The sequence below is a fragment of the Anolis carolinensis genome, chromosome 1 (genome assembly GCF_035594765.1).
Source record: "Anolis carolinensis isolate JA03-04 chromosome 1, rAnoCar3.1.pri, whole genome shotgun sequence".
NCBI classification, from domain to species: Eukaryota; Metazoa; Chordata; class Lepidosauria; order Squamata; family Dactyloidae; genus Anolis; species Anolis carolinensis.
Window position 1 is genome coordinate 348,754,990 of NC_085841.1, and position 16,778 is coordinate 348,771,767.

General features: G+C 38.2%; 1 protein-coding gene across 5 annotated transcripts in view; it reads left to right on the forward strand.

Annotated features, from left to right (window-relative positions):
- Window positions 1-16,778, forward strand: part of ppp2r5c (protein phosphatase 2 regulatory subunit B'gamma) — a 100,294-nt gene that overhangs the window by 18,596 nt on the left and 64,920 nt on the right. For 2 of the 5 annotated variants that reach the window (XM_008115764.3, XM_008115765.3), the window contains exon 1: window positions 16,248-16,423. The exons of the other annotated variants lie outside the window; for them this stretch is intronic. In XM_008115764.3, the coding sequence (XP_008113971.1) occupies window positions 16,330-16,423 (94 nt within the window). In that variant the 5' untranslated portion in view covers window positions 16,248-16,329. Of the gene's footprint in view, window positions 1-16,247; window positions 16,424-16,778 lie in introns of those variants that run through there. 5 annotated transcript variants of the gene reach the window in all.

The window sequence follows — 16,778 nt, forward strand, 5'->3', positions numbered from 1 at the left end:
ACTATTTATTACTGAAACATTCCTTTTGTTTTATAAGAAAATCACACGTGTCACAGGTCCTCAGATTTGTGTACAATATTATTCTGAACACATTAAAACTGAAAACATGGTGCAACTCACATTTGTATAATTGTGAGAAGAGAATTTGTGTCACTTTGTGTGAAATACCGTATTTACTTGAGTATAGTGTGCCAACGATTGTAATACACACCTCAATTCCAAAGGTGTGCATCTGCAAAAAAGATTTGTTGTTGAATGTAATGCCTGTTGGCCATTCTTCTACCCGCCTTGGAACAGGCGAGACAAGCAAGGGAAAGCTGTACCTCTCCAGCCGGCCGAAGCTGGTGAACTCGCCAGTCTGGATCTAATGGGCTGGCAGCAGCTTCCCAAGTAAGCCCTCATTCACAAGCCCTTCGCAACAGTTTTGGTTTTGGAAGCCCTCATGAGAGAGAGTTTGCCAGCCTCAGCCTGGCAAAGGAGCTCAGGTGGGTTTATGTGTGCGATTCTAACACGTCATTGAATCTAATGCACACTTCGCTTTGGCTATATAATTTAGCCAAAAAAGCTAAGTATTAGATTCAAATAAATGTAAGACACTGTAGTTCTGAAGAGATTTTTTGAAACTGAACTCTAATCTTCTTCTGTTTTTAGCTTGGGTAGTGTAGGATAAATCTATTGCAGGCAGAAAGTACAACAATCAAAAGTGAAAGGAAGTGCAAGAAGGAAACTTCCCTCCTGTTCTACTCCCCACTATGATCCTACCTCAACATCTGGAGAACTTTCTGTGTAATATAAGTGGTCGGAACATCTCAGGAGTGTGAGGTCAAGGAGACATTTTGCAGAAGCTTATACAACAATTGAAAAGAAACCGTAGGGACTTTAAACAGTTCACACAAGATGTGCGGAGGGGAGATGTGACTAGATTTAGTTAGAAATCTATTTAAGGGAAATTACCTAAAATGTGAGTTTTTATTTATTTCTAGTAAAAGCTTGTATTGGTATTTTTTTGTATTGGATATACTAAGTGAGTTAAAGTATGTTTTCTTGGAAATATTCGTTGTTAACTGTGATCAAGTCTATGGCAACTCTGAATGAAAGACCTCCAAATCACCCTTTCATGAACTGCTTCACTTGGGTCTTGCACGCTCAGGGCTCTGTCTTTCTTGACTAAGCCCTCCCATTTGCAATGTTGTCTTTTTCTTCTGCTTTGTACCTTGCTGGACATTATTGCCTTTTCACTTGAGTCATGTCTTTCCATGTTATGGTCAAAGGACAACATTCAGATTAATCTTCTTGACTTCCAGGGAGAACTCGGACCTACTTTGCTCTAAGATTCATTTATTATTATTTTTTCACCTTCTTCTCCCCTCCCCTCCTCTTCCTCCTCCTCCTTTTACCGTGGGGGGGGGGCATTCAGATTATTTACACAACTCTCCTTTAGCATAAAATCTCAGGTGTTGGTTTTCTTATCAGTCTTCAACATCTAGATTTCCCAGCCACACGTATACAATGACATGGACAATCCTTTGGTATTCAAACATATTGGGATATGAGACTCTACTGCACCAGTAGTTAATTTTGGGGATTATAACAGCTAAAACCTGTGATTTCAGGGAATTATAATCCAAAAAAGCAACTATTAGAAGTACTTCCACAACCAGATTACCTGCCAATACCTCGGTCACCAGATCCTATATTTATTTCTTCTTTGTAATATGCTTTGGAATTTTGATCCACAAATAAGTTATTTAATTTTCTGTATCTTTTAACAAAGCCATTTTATTCAAATACTTCAGTATGGCCAGTTGGTATCTTGGGTGGCTGCTTTCATGGTGTCAAAACTGAAAAGAAGAAATGTGTGCAACATTGTGTTGTTTAATCAAACTGCATAATACCTGTAACTGTAAACATAGAAAATTGATTGTGTGCCACCTAGTGGGTATATCATTTGCACTTGATTTGCGTCCTTAAATTAAATCATACTTTTGTCAAAAATATACCTGTTGCTTTGTAGCAAGGATTGCTTTTTCTGTGGAAAAAACTAGAATTGCATAATAGGAAGATATATGAATTCTAGTAGGGAAAGGGGGATTAAATCTATGACATATGCCTTGGAAGACCGTCCTTTGAACAATGGAGCAGTTGCAGTCCATTAACATTTATTTATTTACGACATTTATGCCCCACCTTTCTCTACCCCGGAGGGGACTCAAGGCAGCTTTACACATAGACAACTATTTGCTGCCATAAAACAATGTACAATTCAAATAAACAGTTTAAAATAGAATTATAAAATACATTTAAACATTTAAAACAATTCCTTCACTATTAATCACACTATCCACAATTGTAATCTGTGCCATTCCAATAGTCATTGCACATAATTCCATACCTATCTATTGCACAAATTCTCCAAAGGCTTGCAAAGCTAACACCAGTACAGTATGCCTATTTTTATGTTAATGTAAATGCTTTTCTTAGAAGTAATAGTTTTGTGATGTCACAGTATTATATTACAGAGTGCTATGTGGCCATATTAATCTAGGCTAGTGGCTCCATATCCTTAGTACTTAATGCCGAGTTCACATAGACCTTTTCAATAACTGTTTTATGTTGAGTTTTAACTTTTACATTGGAAATAGAATAACTCAAGTAATATTTTTGTGGAAATGGTGGAAAATAATCAGAACTGTTGCGGCATATTAAAATATAATTATTAAGTTCATATTGTTGTTAATATTTGTAGTTTTCTTCAGTATCCCCCCCTTTCTTCTTTTGCAATCGTTCCAGCATTCGGTCACCCAATTTCTGTTGGGAGCTGAAGAAGATAATATAATCATGCCAAGGCCACACAGTTTCAGATATAGTTATGAGTTAGACAAACACGTCTGAGTCAGTTTCAGTGTGGATGCCATCACAGAATGTTATTTGTCAGTCATATAATTCTCACCTTCTGTCTTTGTACACTAAGACTGTTTTGAATTAAAATTACTTTTAGCTTTGTGTACTACCCTATAGTTCACGTCAAGTTATAATAATAGACAATAACAAAATCAGAAATGGCTTAAGTTGGGTATGAATAGCTATTCACAGGACAACTCTGTGCTATACCATCCAAGTTTTGTAAATAAAATATCAATAATTGCTATTTGACAAATGATTTTACATCTAGCATAAGGTGATGTACAACTTCATCAGACTCAGTTATTGAACAACAGCAAATGTGGGCAGAATCTATACTTGTTTTCTGCCAGGACACTGAGATAATAATAACCAGGACAATACACAGAGAACTTGATTGGGCACTAAAACATTTGTCATGTCTCTTTAAAATTGCGTTCACATTTTTTTCATAGTTCTGTCTTGCCCTTTTGAATTCAGGACTTGGAAAAAGGATGCATCTTTCCTAGAGGTCTCTATCAAGGTAGGCAGCCATTAATAAGTTACATGTTGTGTCCCATGGGTGTAAGAGCTTCTGTTGATTTTTGGTCTTTATCATCTGCAAGTATAGGCTAACCACTGTGCTGAACAGAGCTCTCTGGTATGGTTCAATTACAATAGCTGCATGTGACCTATAAATCACTGATGGCCTGCTTCACTCCTTTTTGCTGAAGAGTGTGCAGTGCATGTTTATCAACTGTCTCTTGAGTTTTGAAAAAAAATTGCATTGAAGTAGCAACAAAATAGATATGGATTAGTATGCTGAGTGTATAATAATAAAGCTTTCAGTGTGCATGAAACTATTAGAAGTGTGCCAAGCTCATGTATTCTAATAATACATTAAATGGAAATATCTAGGAAGTTTAAAATTGGAATCATATTCCATAAAATGTAGAACATAAAAATAGAAGACTTTTGGAATGTGTTTTGTCAGTTTTGTTTTCTTCTTTAACCTATGACTTTGAAAATTGCTGCTATATTTAGAGTGTTTTGTTTAAAAATGAAACCTGGCATTGTGATTGTTCCTTAAATGTCAAAGATAGTTTACCAAATTCATATATCTGGAGAATCAGTGAAATTTACTTTAAAAAGTGTCTTCCTCTGCCATGGTTTTCCTCACTCTGTCAAATGAGTACACGTCAAATTAATTGTTTCTATAAATACTTCCATTTAGAGAAGAGATCTTGGCCAGTGGAAGGCAGACATTGTCAATTTTAGACTATATCATTATTCCTATCTTAGTTAATGAAATTAAGGTGCATAAATGTATATGTGAGATGGAGAAAGAAACACACATAGAGGGAGGAGGGCAGATGGACAGCATGCTAAATCTGATTGATATGGCTGTATTCAGGAAGCTTGAAGTACATTTTATATGGATCTTTCTGCATGGATTTGAATTGACATGCCAGTTCTGCAAGCCACACCTAACCATCAGCTAGTTTTCTACAAGCCTGTGCTTGAACCTTAACAGGCTGCAATATACATGGGATGTGACTATCTGCCCTGGGATGAGGAAATACATATGAGTATAAAATGTTTTTGTGTTGCCTTTCTGATTCATGTGGACTCCCAACACATTTGGCACAACAGACTTTACTAGTTGTTTGTCTTTTTTATATATAGTATAAAACATCAAGTTAAAACACATCAACAAAATGGGAGAGGAATATTCAGCCAATTTGCAAGTCAAAGGCATGCCAAAGTAATGCAGTATTTCAGCGATTTGTAGTATGTTCTCAATTTGCTTCTGACATGATAAAAAATTGAGTTTTTAAATGGCAAAGCGGGAACAGCCAATTGAAATACTGTGACTCAGTGGAGAATTCTAGTGCCATGTATTTGTCAACTGTACTTCTCTCATGTGACCTACGTGAATGATGTTATAATAAGAGAAGACTGTTCTTTAAGCGAAATTCATATTTTAATACAAAGAAAAATCACACATGCAGAAACTTCCTATATCCTAGTTCAAATAGCACCTGGAATTTCATGACTTTATTTTCATGCTTATATTAAATATAGTTAGCAATTAGTTTTATTGCAGAGTACAGATGTAGTGGTGATAAAAATTAGTAAAGTTCTATATTTTACACTAGAAATCAACATGGCCTCCTTAAAAACAAGTTACAAGCTTCGTAAATGAAGTGAGTGCTATAAAACAGAGTTGTCTAACTTGCGGCCATCTAGCTGTTTGGGCCTCCCAACTCCCAGAAGTTCTAGCCAACTTGTCTAATGGCCAGGAATTCTGGGAGCTGAAGTCCAAAACACCTGGAGAATTACAAGTTTGACACCATTGCTGTAGATGATTTCAACAAGCCGCCCATGACGTATGTGTGAAAAAGATCTTGGATTCCTCGTGGACAACAAGTTAAACATGAGCCAACAATGTGATGCAGCGGCTAAAAAAGCCAATGGGATTTTGGCCTGCTTAAATAGGAGTATAGTGTATAGATTCAGGGAAGTCATGCTATTCCTCTATTCTGCCTTGGTCAGACCATACCTGGAATACTGTGTCCAATTCTGGGCACCGCAGTCTAGAGAGATGTTGACAAGCTGGAAGGTGTCCAGAGGAGGGCAACTAAAATGATCAAGGGCCTGGAGTACAAGCTCTATGAGGAGCAGCTTAAAGAACTGGGCATGTTTAACCTGCAGAAGAGAAGGCTGAGAGGAAACATGATAGCCATGTATAAATATGTGAGGGGAAGTCATAGGGAGGAGGGAGCAAGCTTGTCTTCTGCTGCCCTGGAGACTAGGATGCGGAACAATGGCTTTAAACTACAGGGAAGAAGATTCCACCTAAAAATTAGGAAGAACTTCCTCACTTATGAGAACTGTTCAGCAGTGGAACTCTCTGCCTTGGAGTGTGGTAGAGGCTCCTTCTTTGGAGGCTTTTTGGCAGAGGCTGAATGACCATCCAGGGTGCTTTGAATGTGATTTCCTGCTTCTTGGCAAGAGGTTGGACTGGATGGCCCATGAGGTCTCTTCCAACTCTATGATATATGTATTGCAAACAAGCTAATAAAAATGTGATTTAGACAGTGCTACTATGATTGATTGAGTGACTGAACCCAAAGGATGATTAGTAGCGGCTCCTCTTGATCCTGGAAATAAGTAACCAGTAGGATGCCACATAGTTCTTTCTTGGTCCCAGTGCTAGTCAACATCTTTATAAATAACTTGAAAGATGGAGTAGTAGGCATGCTTTCAATTTGCAGATGGCACCAAATTAGCAGGGGCTAAAACTCCAGAGGACAAGATTAGAATTCAAATTATTTCAACAGATCAGAGATTTGGGCTGAAACTAACAAAATGAATCTCAACAGGGAGAAATGTAAAGTGCTACACTTGGGCATTAGAAATGAAATGCACATATATACACCTGGCTTGACAATAGTACCTGTGAAAGAGTTAGGGTTTAGTCCTCATAGTCCACAAGATAAACCTGCTTCAACTGTGTTAAGTGGCAGCTAAAGAAAAGTGGGGTTTTAGGTTGCATCAATATGAATATGCTGTAGAGATTGAGTGAGATAATCATCCAAATCTATTTTGCTTTGGGCAGATCTCATCGGGAATACTGTGTCCAGTTCTGGGCACCACAATTCAAGGAAGATAATGACAAAGCCACTCCAGAAGAAAGGTGGCTTACAAATGCAACAAATTTAAAAAATGGTAAAAGGTCTGGAAACCAAAGCCACGAGGAGCAGGTTAGAGAGCTTGGAATATGTAGTCTGGAGAAGGAAAGGAAAGGTTATGAGATTACTTAATAACCATGTTTAAATATTTGAAAGGATGCCATATTGAAGCAAGCTTATTTTCTGCAGGTCCAGAGACACACATGGACGAATGGATTCAAAACACAGGATAAGATATTCCACTGCTTCCAACAATACAATGCATTGCCTTAGAGTGTGATAGAGTGTCTTTCGGGGGGGGGGGGGGGGGGCTAAATAGAGGTTTGATGGTCATCTGTTGAGAGTGCTTTGATTGTGTATTCTTGCATGGCCAAATAATTTATTTATTTAATAAGGTTGAACTGGATGGCCCTTGTGGTATTTTCCAGTTTTTATTCCAAGATTGTAACCTTCCTTAGTGGGAAGAATGTATGTCATCATCTTCTCCCCTCTTCCTATGACCTTCATTGGAATGAATTCATAAGCTGCCTGGAGCATTACTGAAACCTGCATTTTTGTGGCCTGTTCCTCAACTCCATTCCTATTTAATCTACATTAATTCAAGGCATCAGTTTCCCAGTTAGTTGCTTCCTTGACATAATTGAAAATCTTTACTAGCATTCTTAATCTTTATACTAAACTGTTCATTATGTGAAAGGTTCCCCTTTGCTAGGTCAAATTTGTATACATAGCCCCCAGCATTGAGACATTATAGCTTTTCATATATTCTTAAGTAGTCTATTATCTGTACTACTATAACTTTGAATTCTTATGTACCAGAATTTTAATAAACATTTTCAAGCTGTGTTTAACCGTTATTCTTTTAACTAGGCATTTTCTTTAGAATTTAGCCAGTGATGTGCTTTTTCACACTAATTAGAGCAGGGAAAATGCATGTAACCTGGACAATCTAAACATAACAATCATAGGAAGAGGAGATGAAATACATAGGCACTGAATACATAGGACACAGGTCCATAGCTTGTAGGTCCTCCTGGACTTAGAGCTGACGCTTGATGTCAGCGGTGGTCGGGAGGGCCTTCGCACAGTTAAAACTTGTGCGCCAGCAGCGACCGTACCTTGAGGAGTCGGACTTGGCCATGGTGGTTCACGTCTCGGTTACATCCAGACTGGATTGTTGCAATGGTCTCTATGTGGGGCTGCCCTTGAAGATGGCCTGGAAACTTCACCTGGTTCAAAGGTCGGCAACCAGGCTTCTAACTAGAGCTAACTATATGGAGCATACAACACCCCTATTGAAGCAGCTCCACTGGCTGTCAGTCCCAATTCAAGGTGCAGGTTATAACCTACAAAGCCCTAAATGACTTGGGCCCTGCCTATCTTTGTGATCGTATCTCCCCCATAATGCGATGCAGATTCTAAGATCTGCAGGGGAGGCCCTCCTCTCGTTCCCGCCACTGTCACAAGCGTGGTTGGTTGGGATGAAGGAGAGGGCCTTCTCAATGGTGGCCCCCCAACTTTGGAACGCCCTTCCCAGAGAGATCAGGCAAGCCCCTACACTGTTTCCACAAGGACCTGAAAACCTGTTGATTTAAGCAGGCTTTTCAGCATGATTAGTCCCTAGGCCTCTCCCCCTTGGTAGCCAATCAGGACCCTGCTCTGCACTTTATCCAGTTCCCCCGGCCCTATGATACTCTGTCGTATCAGCCTTTGCATAGCCCTTCATGGTTGCCCATGTCCGCTCTGAAATACTGACTATTGGTACTTTGAACCCATCTGATGGAATAGACTAAAACTGGATTTTAATTTTCATGGGATTTAGCAGTATTGTATGTTTTGTTTTATGATGTCTATCTTGTTGTATGGTCTTCTGTTGGCAATTGAATACTTTGCATATGTTGGAAACCGCCCTGAGTCCTCTTCGGGAGATGGGGGGCAGTATATAAATGAATTATTATTATTATTATCATTATCATTATCATTATGACACAGCAAACAAGATAGATATGCTGGATTTCGTTTCACAAAATCACATGTTGAACACTTCCCAAGTGTCTAGGACTGTGTGATGTATTTTCGGATGATGCGTGCAGATCCCAGTAGGGTGGCCTTTTGCAGTTGGAAGATCGTAATTTTGTCAATGTCTATTGTTTCCAAATGCTGGCTGAGATCTTTTGGCACGGCACCCAGTGTGCCGATCACCACTGGGACCACCTGTACTGGTTTCTGCCAAAGTCTTTGCAGTTCGATCTTGAGGTCCTGATAGCGGCTGAGTTTTTCCTGTTGTTTTTCGTCAATGCGACTGTCACGTGGGATGGCAACATCAATGATCCAAACCTTTTTCTTTTCCACAACTGTGATGTCTGGTGTGTTGTGTTCCAGAACTTTGTCAGTCTGGATTCAGAAGTCCCACAGTATCTTTGCTTGCTCATTTTCCAATACTTTTGCAGGTTTGTGATCCCACCAGCTCTTTACTGCTGGGAGGTGGTACTTGAGGCATTAGTTCCAATGAATCATTTGGGCCACATATTTGTACTTTGTAGTCTGTCTGTGCGATTTTCTTACAGCAGCTGAGGATATGATCAATGGTTTCGTCGGTTTCTTTGCACAGTCTTAAATACTTTTGCAGGTTTGTGTATTATTATTATTATTATTATTATTATTAAATGTGCTCTTTTTTGGGGACTGGATACTTATGGTATTTTTAGCTGTTTCTGAGGAATTGACGATTCTTGGAGATGTCTGATCTGACCACAGTAAAAGAGGACCTGGTTACTTTACTATAACATATTCTGTGTGAAACTGCCTTTGGAAATGATTCACAAAATTCTATAGATACAACATACTTCAGCCAGATTGCTGGTAAAAGGAGGATACAGGAAAGACAAAAGCTCCATGTTACGGTTTCTCTGGTTTTAATGTAAAGGTGTATATAGTTTTGGCCCAGACTTTCAAACACCTCTCTTCCCTTATGACCTGCTTAGAATTTGAAATCTTCATCCCAACACCTTATGAGGCTAGATTGGTGCACACAGATGTAGAGAAGTTGTCTTGTTGGATCATCCAAACTTCAGAGCTCCCTGCTACGGGAAGTTAAACTGGCTCCATCTGTTTTGTGCTTTGAGCAAGTATGGCTTTTGCTACTTTGAACTGCTATGATTGTTTGTTTTACCATTATTTTTAGAATTATTTTAAATTGCTTTTTAATGTTCTTAAAGTGCATTTGAATTTGTTATTGTTTTAAATGGTTTTTACTTGCTGTGTATATCATGGAGACCCGGGTGGGGTAGGAAGTAATATACGTATAAATACAAATACTTTAAATAAATAAGGCGAGGGGTCATCATGGAGGCCCTGGTGGGGTAGGAGGTAATATACATATAAATATAAATACTTTAAATAAATAAGGTGAGGGGTTAGAAGAGGGCATTTATTTATTTATTTATTTATTTATTTACAGCATTTATATTCCGCCCTTCTCACCCCGAAGAGGACTCAGGGCGGATCACAAAACACATATAGGCAAACATTCAATGCCTTTTAACATAGAACAAAGACAAAACAAACATTCTGCATTCTGCAGTTATAAGACACCAGATGCTCTCTGATCTCAAAAGCCAAGCAGGGTCAGTCCTGATACTAGTACTTGGATGGGCGCTCACCAATTAATACCAGGTGCTGTAGGCAATCTCTCAGCGGAAGGAACTGGCAAAACCACCCCTGAATATTCCTTGCTTAGAGAAACCCTCTTAAATTCATGGGGTCAGCATGAGTTGAAAGGTGACAGGAAAATGCACACAACCTTCAAAATTATCTTCTACAGGAAAATAGGTTGGCTCTTCTCTTTCTTTCCTCCCACCAGCTAGCAAAGACCTCTTATTCAGATGGGCCATTGTTTGATTACTGTAGAAAGGTCTTTCAATAAGGATGTTGTGCTTACCCACCTCTTAGATGGTTAAATGCTTTCCAAACTTATAATTAAGTGTTTGATTTTAATATGATACTATTCATTTGCTTTTAAAATGGTAGAATTTATTGACTTTGGCTGTCTTTTGTTTTAATCCACATTGGGACCTGCTTTGGGAAAAAGACAACACTGCAGAAAAATAAAAGCTTTGTTTAATAGAGGCTTTTATGTTGAATACTGCTAACATTTATTTTTATCCCTCCTTTCTAAACAAAACTTTGTAATCTTTCTTATAACCAAATATGCTTTCTTATAAATAAAATTAAATCTGTCCAATTCTTTCTTGGCCTTTTCTGGAAGTGTTCTGTACCTATTTGTCTTTGTTGCCTCAACTTTGTTGCCTCTTTTCTTATTCAAACTATCAGCGGCAACTATCTAAATATGTGTAAGTAACTAATTATCATATTTCATTTCTTGTTTCCTAATATATTTGGTTTTTTAGAAATAGTTGCGTCTTTGAAAAATGCTGAAGCTAGTATGGCTGTTTTTTCAATCTATAAACTGGAAATGCTTGATAAGAGCACTTTTGCTTCACAAATATGAATTGTCCTGTGAAATACTATCAGTTAAAGCCAGGCTGTTGATGGTGCTTGTTTTATTTTATTTTAAGTTAAAAAACTTAACTTTTAATCCAATGGAAGATAGAATAGTTCTATTGAAGAATCTTAGAAAACAAGAAACCTCCCTATACGCATTATGATTAGCACATATAAGGTGACTGTCTACTATGAAAGAACACTGTGCTGCACAATTATATTAAGAACTGCACTGTCTTGATCTGCAGTGATTATGTTTACTTTTCCAGCAACATCTATAGTAAAAGTTTATATAACCAAGGAATGTGATTCGTGGCAATTCACATTAAAAGATGTCTTAACACATTCTTCTGTAGGAATCTCTCTGTTTCCCAGCACGAAGTTGAATATAGGGTTGTGCTGGATACCTAGAGATTCCTAGAGATAACACTCTATTAGACATTTGTATGTCCTCAGTGATTCTATGGTCTTCTTCCACTGGAGGATATTCCTAAAGAGGTGTTTTCTCAAAATAAAAATGTGTATGTGAGTGGGAAGGGGGTATTTGTGTTTTTTTCCCACTTTTGCAGGGGTACTGAGGCACTGACCTCAACAAATGTAAAGGGCCCAATGTACATTTTTTCAGTTATTTGATTCCATCAGCGATAAACCCAAGTAGCTTGCAAATGCACTAACTAGGGGAAAAAGAGTAATCTGCAATTAGATGTCTTTAAAAAGGACTTGTTATTTGTGAAAGAAAGTTGTGGCCTTTGCATTCAGAAGCAGTGTACTACTAAATATCAAATCCATGTTATAGGTGACAGTAGATGTTATGATAGATTCTACATGACATATGAAATAAAATTATTTTGTCATTTCTAAGCCAACTGCTGATTTCCTTGAGTTCTAGTATTTGGAGATAAAACTCCCAGCAACCTTTATGATTTGATGAATGTTAATGATTCCCCCTTAAGAATGCTCTATTTTATCTTCTCATGGACCTGAAAAAGCAGTTTAATAGAGAAGGTGCCTAAGCACTGTTCATTGTGCACCTTGCAGAAATCAAGGGAAGAAAGACAAGGCAGTTGGTATAATGTTGGTAAAATGTTCCAAATTACACTTTCTTAAATTACTAACATTGATCTAATATTTGCTGTACTAGTGCTGGGAAAGGTTATATTACAGTGTCATGAATTGTAGCGCCCTAACTTGTGAAATGCCAGTACTATTGTGACATTTATGTTATCATAGCAGACACCACCATAATGATTTAGTTATACAACCGTACAGATATTTTAATGACTTCCCTGGAATGATAACAGCAAGATATGGTCCAGACAATGCAACTGTTAAGTGGATTTGTAATGGTTAAGTGACCAAACGCAAAGGGTGTTTACTAATGGTTCCTCTTCATCCTGGAAAGAAGTGACTAGTGGGGTGCCTCAGGATTCTGTCCCAGCCCAGTGTTTCTTTGAGATCTTTATTAATGACTTGAATGAAAATTCAGAGGGCGTGCTGATCAAGTTTGTAGATGACACCAAATTGAGAGAGTAAGTTAATATTTCCTTCCTTGGAAGCTTTTAAACAAGCTAGATAAAGTTATCGTGCTTTTCCTGCATGGCAGGGGGTGGGACTAGATGGCCCATGTGGTCTCTTTCAACATTATAATTCCAGAAAACATCAGAATTCAAAATGACATTGATAGATTAGAGAGCAGGGTACTTCAGTTAGGCAGAAGAAATGAAATCCTCAGATACAAAATGGGTGACGTCTGGCCCGACAACAGTACATGTGAAAAAGAACTTGGAGTCTTCGTGGCAATGGTGTGAGGCAGTAGCTAAAAAAGCCAATGGGAGTTTGGGCTGTATCGAGGGAAGTAATGGTGCCTCTCTATTCCGCTTTGGTCAGACCTCACCTGGAATACTGTGTTCAGTTCTGGGCATCACAATTTAAGAGAGATACTGGCAAGCCGGAAGGTGTCCAGAGGAGGGTGACTAAAATGATCCAGGGTCTGGAGACCATGTCCTGTGAGGAGCATCCTATGTTTAGGCTGCAGAAGGAAAGGTTGAAAGGAGACACAATAGCTATGGTATGTTTAAATATTTGAAAGGATGGCATAAGGAAGAGGGAGCAGGCTTGTTTTCTGCTGCCCTGGAGACTAGGACTTGAAGCAGTGGGTTCAAATTATGGGGGAAGAGATTCCATCTGAACATTAGGAAGAACTTTCTGACCGTGAGAGGTATTCAGTGTTATAGCCGAGCCTCCATCTGAGCTATCAGGTGAGCCTGAGGTTGGGCCTGTTCAGCCTGTGATTGTCCCTGCACCTGCCTTGTCAGAGGACTCTGGATTTGGGCCTGAGATGCAGCTAGAGTTTGTGGCTTTTATTTTATGTGTTCCTGCATGGCAGGGGATTGGACTGGTTGGCTCTTGCGGTTTCTTCCAATTCTGTGATTCTATGACAGTGGAAATTATCAAATGCTGGTAGATTTGGTGCAGAAAGGATTTTTTTCTTAGTGTATGTTTGCAGGGAGATCGGTTTCTGAAGCCATTTAGCAAAAGCACAACTTTGGAAAAGAGACTGAATTTCATCTCTCCTGTGTTCAGATTGCATCTCCAAGAAGGATACAGTCAGCCTATAATAATAATAATAATCATCATCATCATCACCACCACCACAACCACAACAACAACAACTTTATTTTTGTATGCCCCCACCATCTCCCCGAAGGGACTCAGAGCGGCTCATACTTTTTACTTCCTTTGTTTGCACCTATTATTAATCCTTCCCAGTACATTGGCATCATAATTTTGTTTATAGCACTTGCATTAGGACATATTAGAATGATTCTCTTAATATCTCACACCATCAATCATAGATCCTGGTAAGAGTAGTTACGTGAAATAGGTTTTGTAAATATGTGTGTTTAGCATTTGTCCTAATAGACTTTCCTTAAAATAATTAATTTTATTAATGTAGGTTGAAAGGGGACAGATCATTTTATTAATATAGGTTGAAAGGGGACAGATCATTGAATGAACTAGGACAAATTTAGGTATGATTTCTTTAACAGTCACAAATGTTTTTGCCTGCTATGTATTGTTAATTTCAATGTAATTTATATGCGAGGGTTGAATGAAAAGTAATGCCTCCACCTTCGTAACTCCTCAACAGATAGCAGCACTGGTATGTCTGTTGAGTTGTGAAGGTGAAGGCATTACTTTTCATTCAATCTCTTATAAACTAAAGACAAACTCTGTAGGGAGGACTAAAGCAAATAAGAGATAGCAAAAATTCTCCCTCTAACCAGAGAAACTCTAGCATTGATTGTTTATAAATATTAGGATCCAGTTTAATATAGTCCTGAATTACACTTTTATATTGTAGGATGTCTACTCTAATACTTGTTCTGCATGTCATTTAGTATTTTATCATTCAAAGTATGAATGATTAGCCTTTTGTGTATAGAATGAGAGGTTAATTCACACATAAACCAGGTATCAATAATCTTGTGTAGTGTTCTGTTTTATAATTTATTATGTAAACAGCTCGATTTCTCTTTGACCATCCCACACCCATGTCATATAATGATCAAATAATGAATTCATTGTAAATAATAGTTCAAATGAATTATGGTAAATTTAAAGGAAAGCGTTCCTTGAAAAATAATCAGGGCCTACAGAATATAGGTGCCCAGCTGAATCATACCAGGGTCCAGCATTTTGTTTCAGAAGTAGCCAACTGAGGGAATATCTACACTTTAGAATCAATTCAGTATGACACCACTTTAACTACTAAGGCTCAATGCTTTGGAATCATGGGAGTTGCACTTTTACAAGATTTTAGCCTTTTCTGCCAAAGAGTACTGGTGCCTCGCCAAACTACAAATCACAGGATTCCATGGCATTGAGCCATGGCAGTTCAAGCGGAACCAAACTGTATTAATTCTACAGTGTAGGTGCACTTTCAGATACCTCTGGGAAGCTCACAAATAATGCCTGCGTTGAATAACACTCTGTCATCCGTTTCCCTGCAACTGGTATCAAGTGGTAAACTGACAAAGGTAGTATGTTTTACTATAGTAGTCAGAAACTTGTCAAGAGATTAATGACAAGGGCATTCTGAATTCTGGAGAGTAAAATTGTGATTGCTGTGCACATTATACAGAAACATTACTATTTACATTGTGATTATATCCCAGGCTTATGACTTACTTTTTGTCTGCATCTTACAGTAAGGAGAAAATATATTTGATTTGTATCCTGGATCAAAGTTCTAGTACGATAAGAAAATTTGATGTAGTTTTAAAACATATATGTAAGTAAGTTTAATATAATCTATACTGATGGAAAATGTGCAATAACAACTGGAACAGCTTTTTAACTATGATCTCGTATTGTGTTGTTTTAATAATGTGTTTTAATCTCTATTTGGCTTTTAAATTTGTGTTTTAATGTATATGTCTATTTTATATTTTTGGTGATATGGCATCAAATTGTTGCCTGAGTCCCCTTCGGGGTGAGAAAGGCGGGGTATAAATACTGCAAATAAATAAAAAGTACTTTTAGACCTTTGAAAGAAGAATGTCTTTGTGGTAGGGAGCATGTGTGCGCGCGTGCGCTTATAGACAGAAGGGAAGAGTTTAAATGTTTTAATTTGTGCTGGGCAAGGCACAAAGCAAATAGCAGCATGTGCACAAGGTTTACACTTTTAGTGTGAATGCATTTCAAAAAAAGAAAAGAGGGAACCAGTGCTTCCGTCAGATACTACTGAACTAGAAAATGATAATGAATCTATTTATTTATTTATTTATTTCCAGCATTTATATCTATGGATTTTTGTTGTTGGAACTTACTGATATACCCTTTGAAAAGCTATATATTCTGAAAAATCCTAATACCCTAGTGAAATTAATATGTGAAAGTTCACTATCTTTTTGTCACTATATGCTTGTTTACTCTGGAGGTTTGGGGCTTGTGTTTTCAAACAGCAGTCTAGGCATTCATTTACTAATGATGAATGGAAGTACAAGGGACCTGGCAAATGTAAAAGCGTAATGCACGGTGACAGCCACACAGAAAGCTCTTTTCATTTGCAGCTTTTAGAGTCATTTTAAGTTGGCCCGGTTAGCCAATCAGCTTTCTCATTCCTGCTGACATCACTAACTAGCCAGTTCCCTCCAGCTGCAGAGAGCTTCAGTTTCTTTTTTTTAAAACTAAAATGGAGGCTGGTTTCTTGCCTTAAGGAGTGCACTGCTTTCCTGCTGAAGTCTAGATGTTGACATGTAATAAAACTGGCAGCAGGATGGTTGTGGACGCAGCCAATTCGAACGGGCCCTTTCAGCCCGTGGCCCTTCTACATATCCGAGGTGAGTTATTTGTGTTTGAATGAATTGTTTCCCTCTGTGACTAGCTAATGAAAAGCTATTGTGATTCTCAGATACGGAAAGCAGGAAGTCCTTTGTAGGAGAATCCATTTTTGTTCTGATGCAGATTTATTAAAGTTGCAAAACGCAGGCAGCAGTGTTGCTGTGAAATGTTGAGAGATTTACAAATAAGAGGAGCTGCTTGCATCAATAAACGGGTTATGCTGCTTTCTGCTCTACTGTTCCCCTCCCCCTTTCAAGCTGTACTGATGTCAAAGGATGTGAAGTCACTACCCCAGAAAGGTGTTTTCTGTAGGGTGGAGGAAACCAGATGCCAGGCACTTTAGTTGCATTGCAG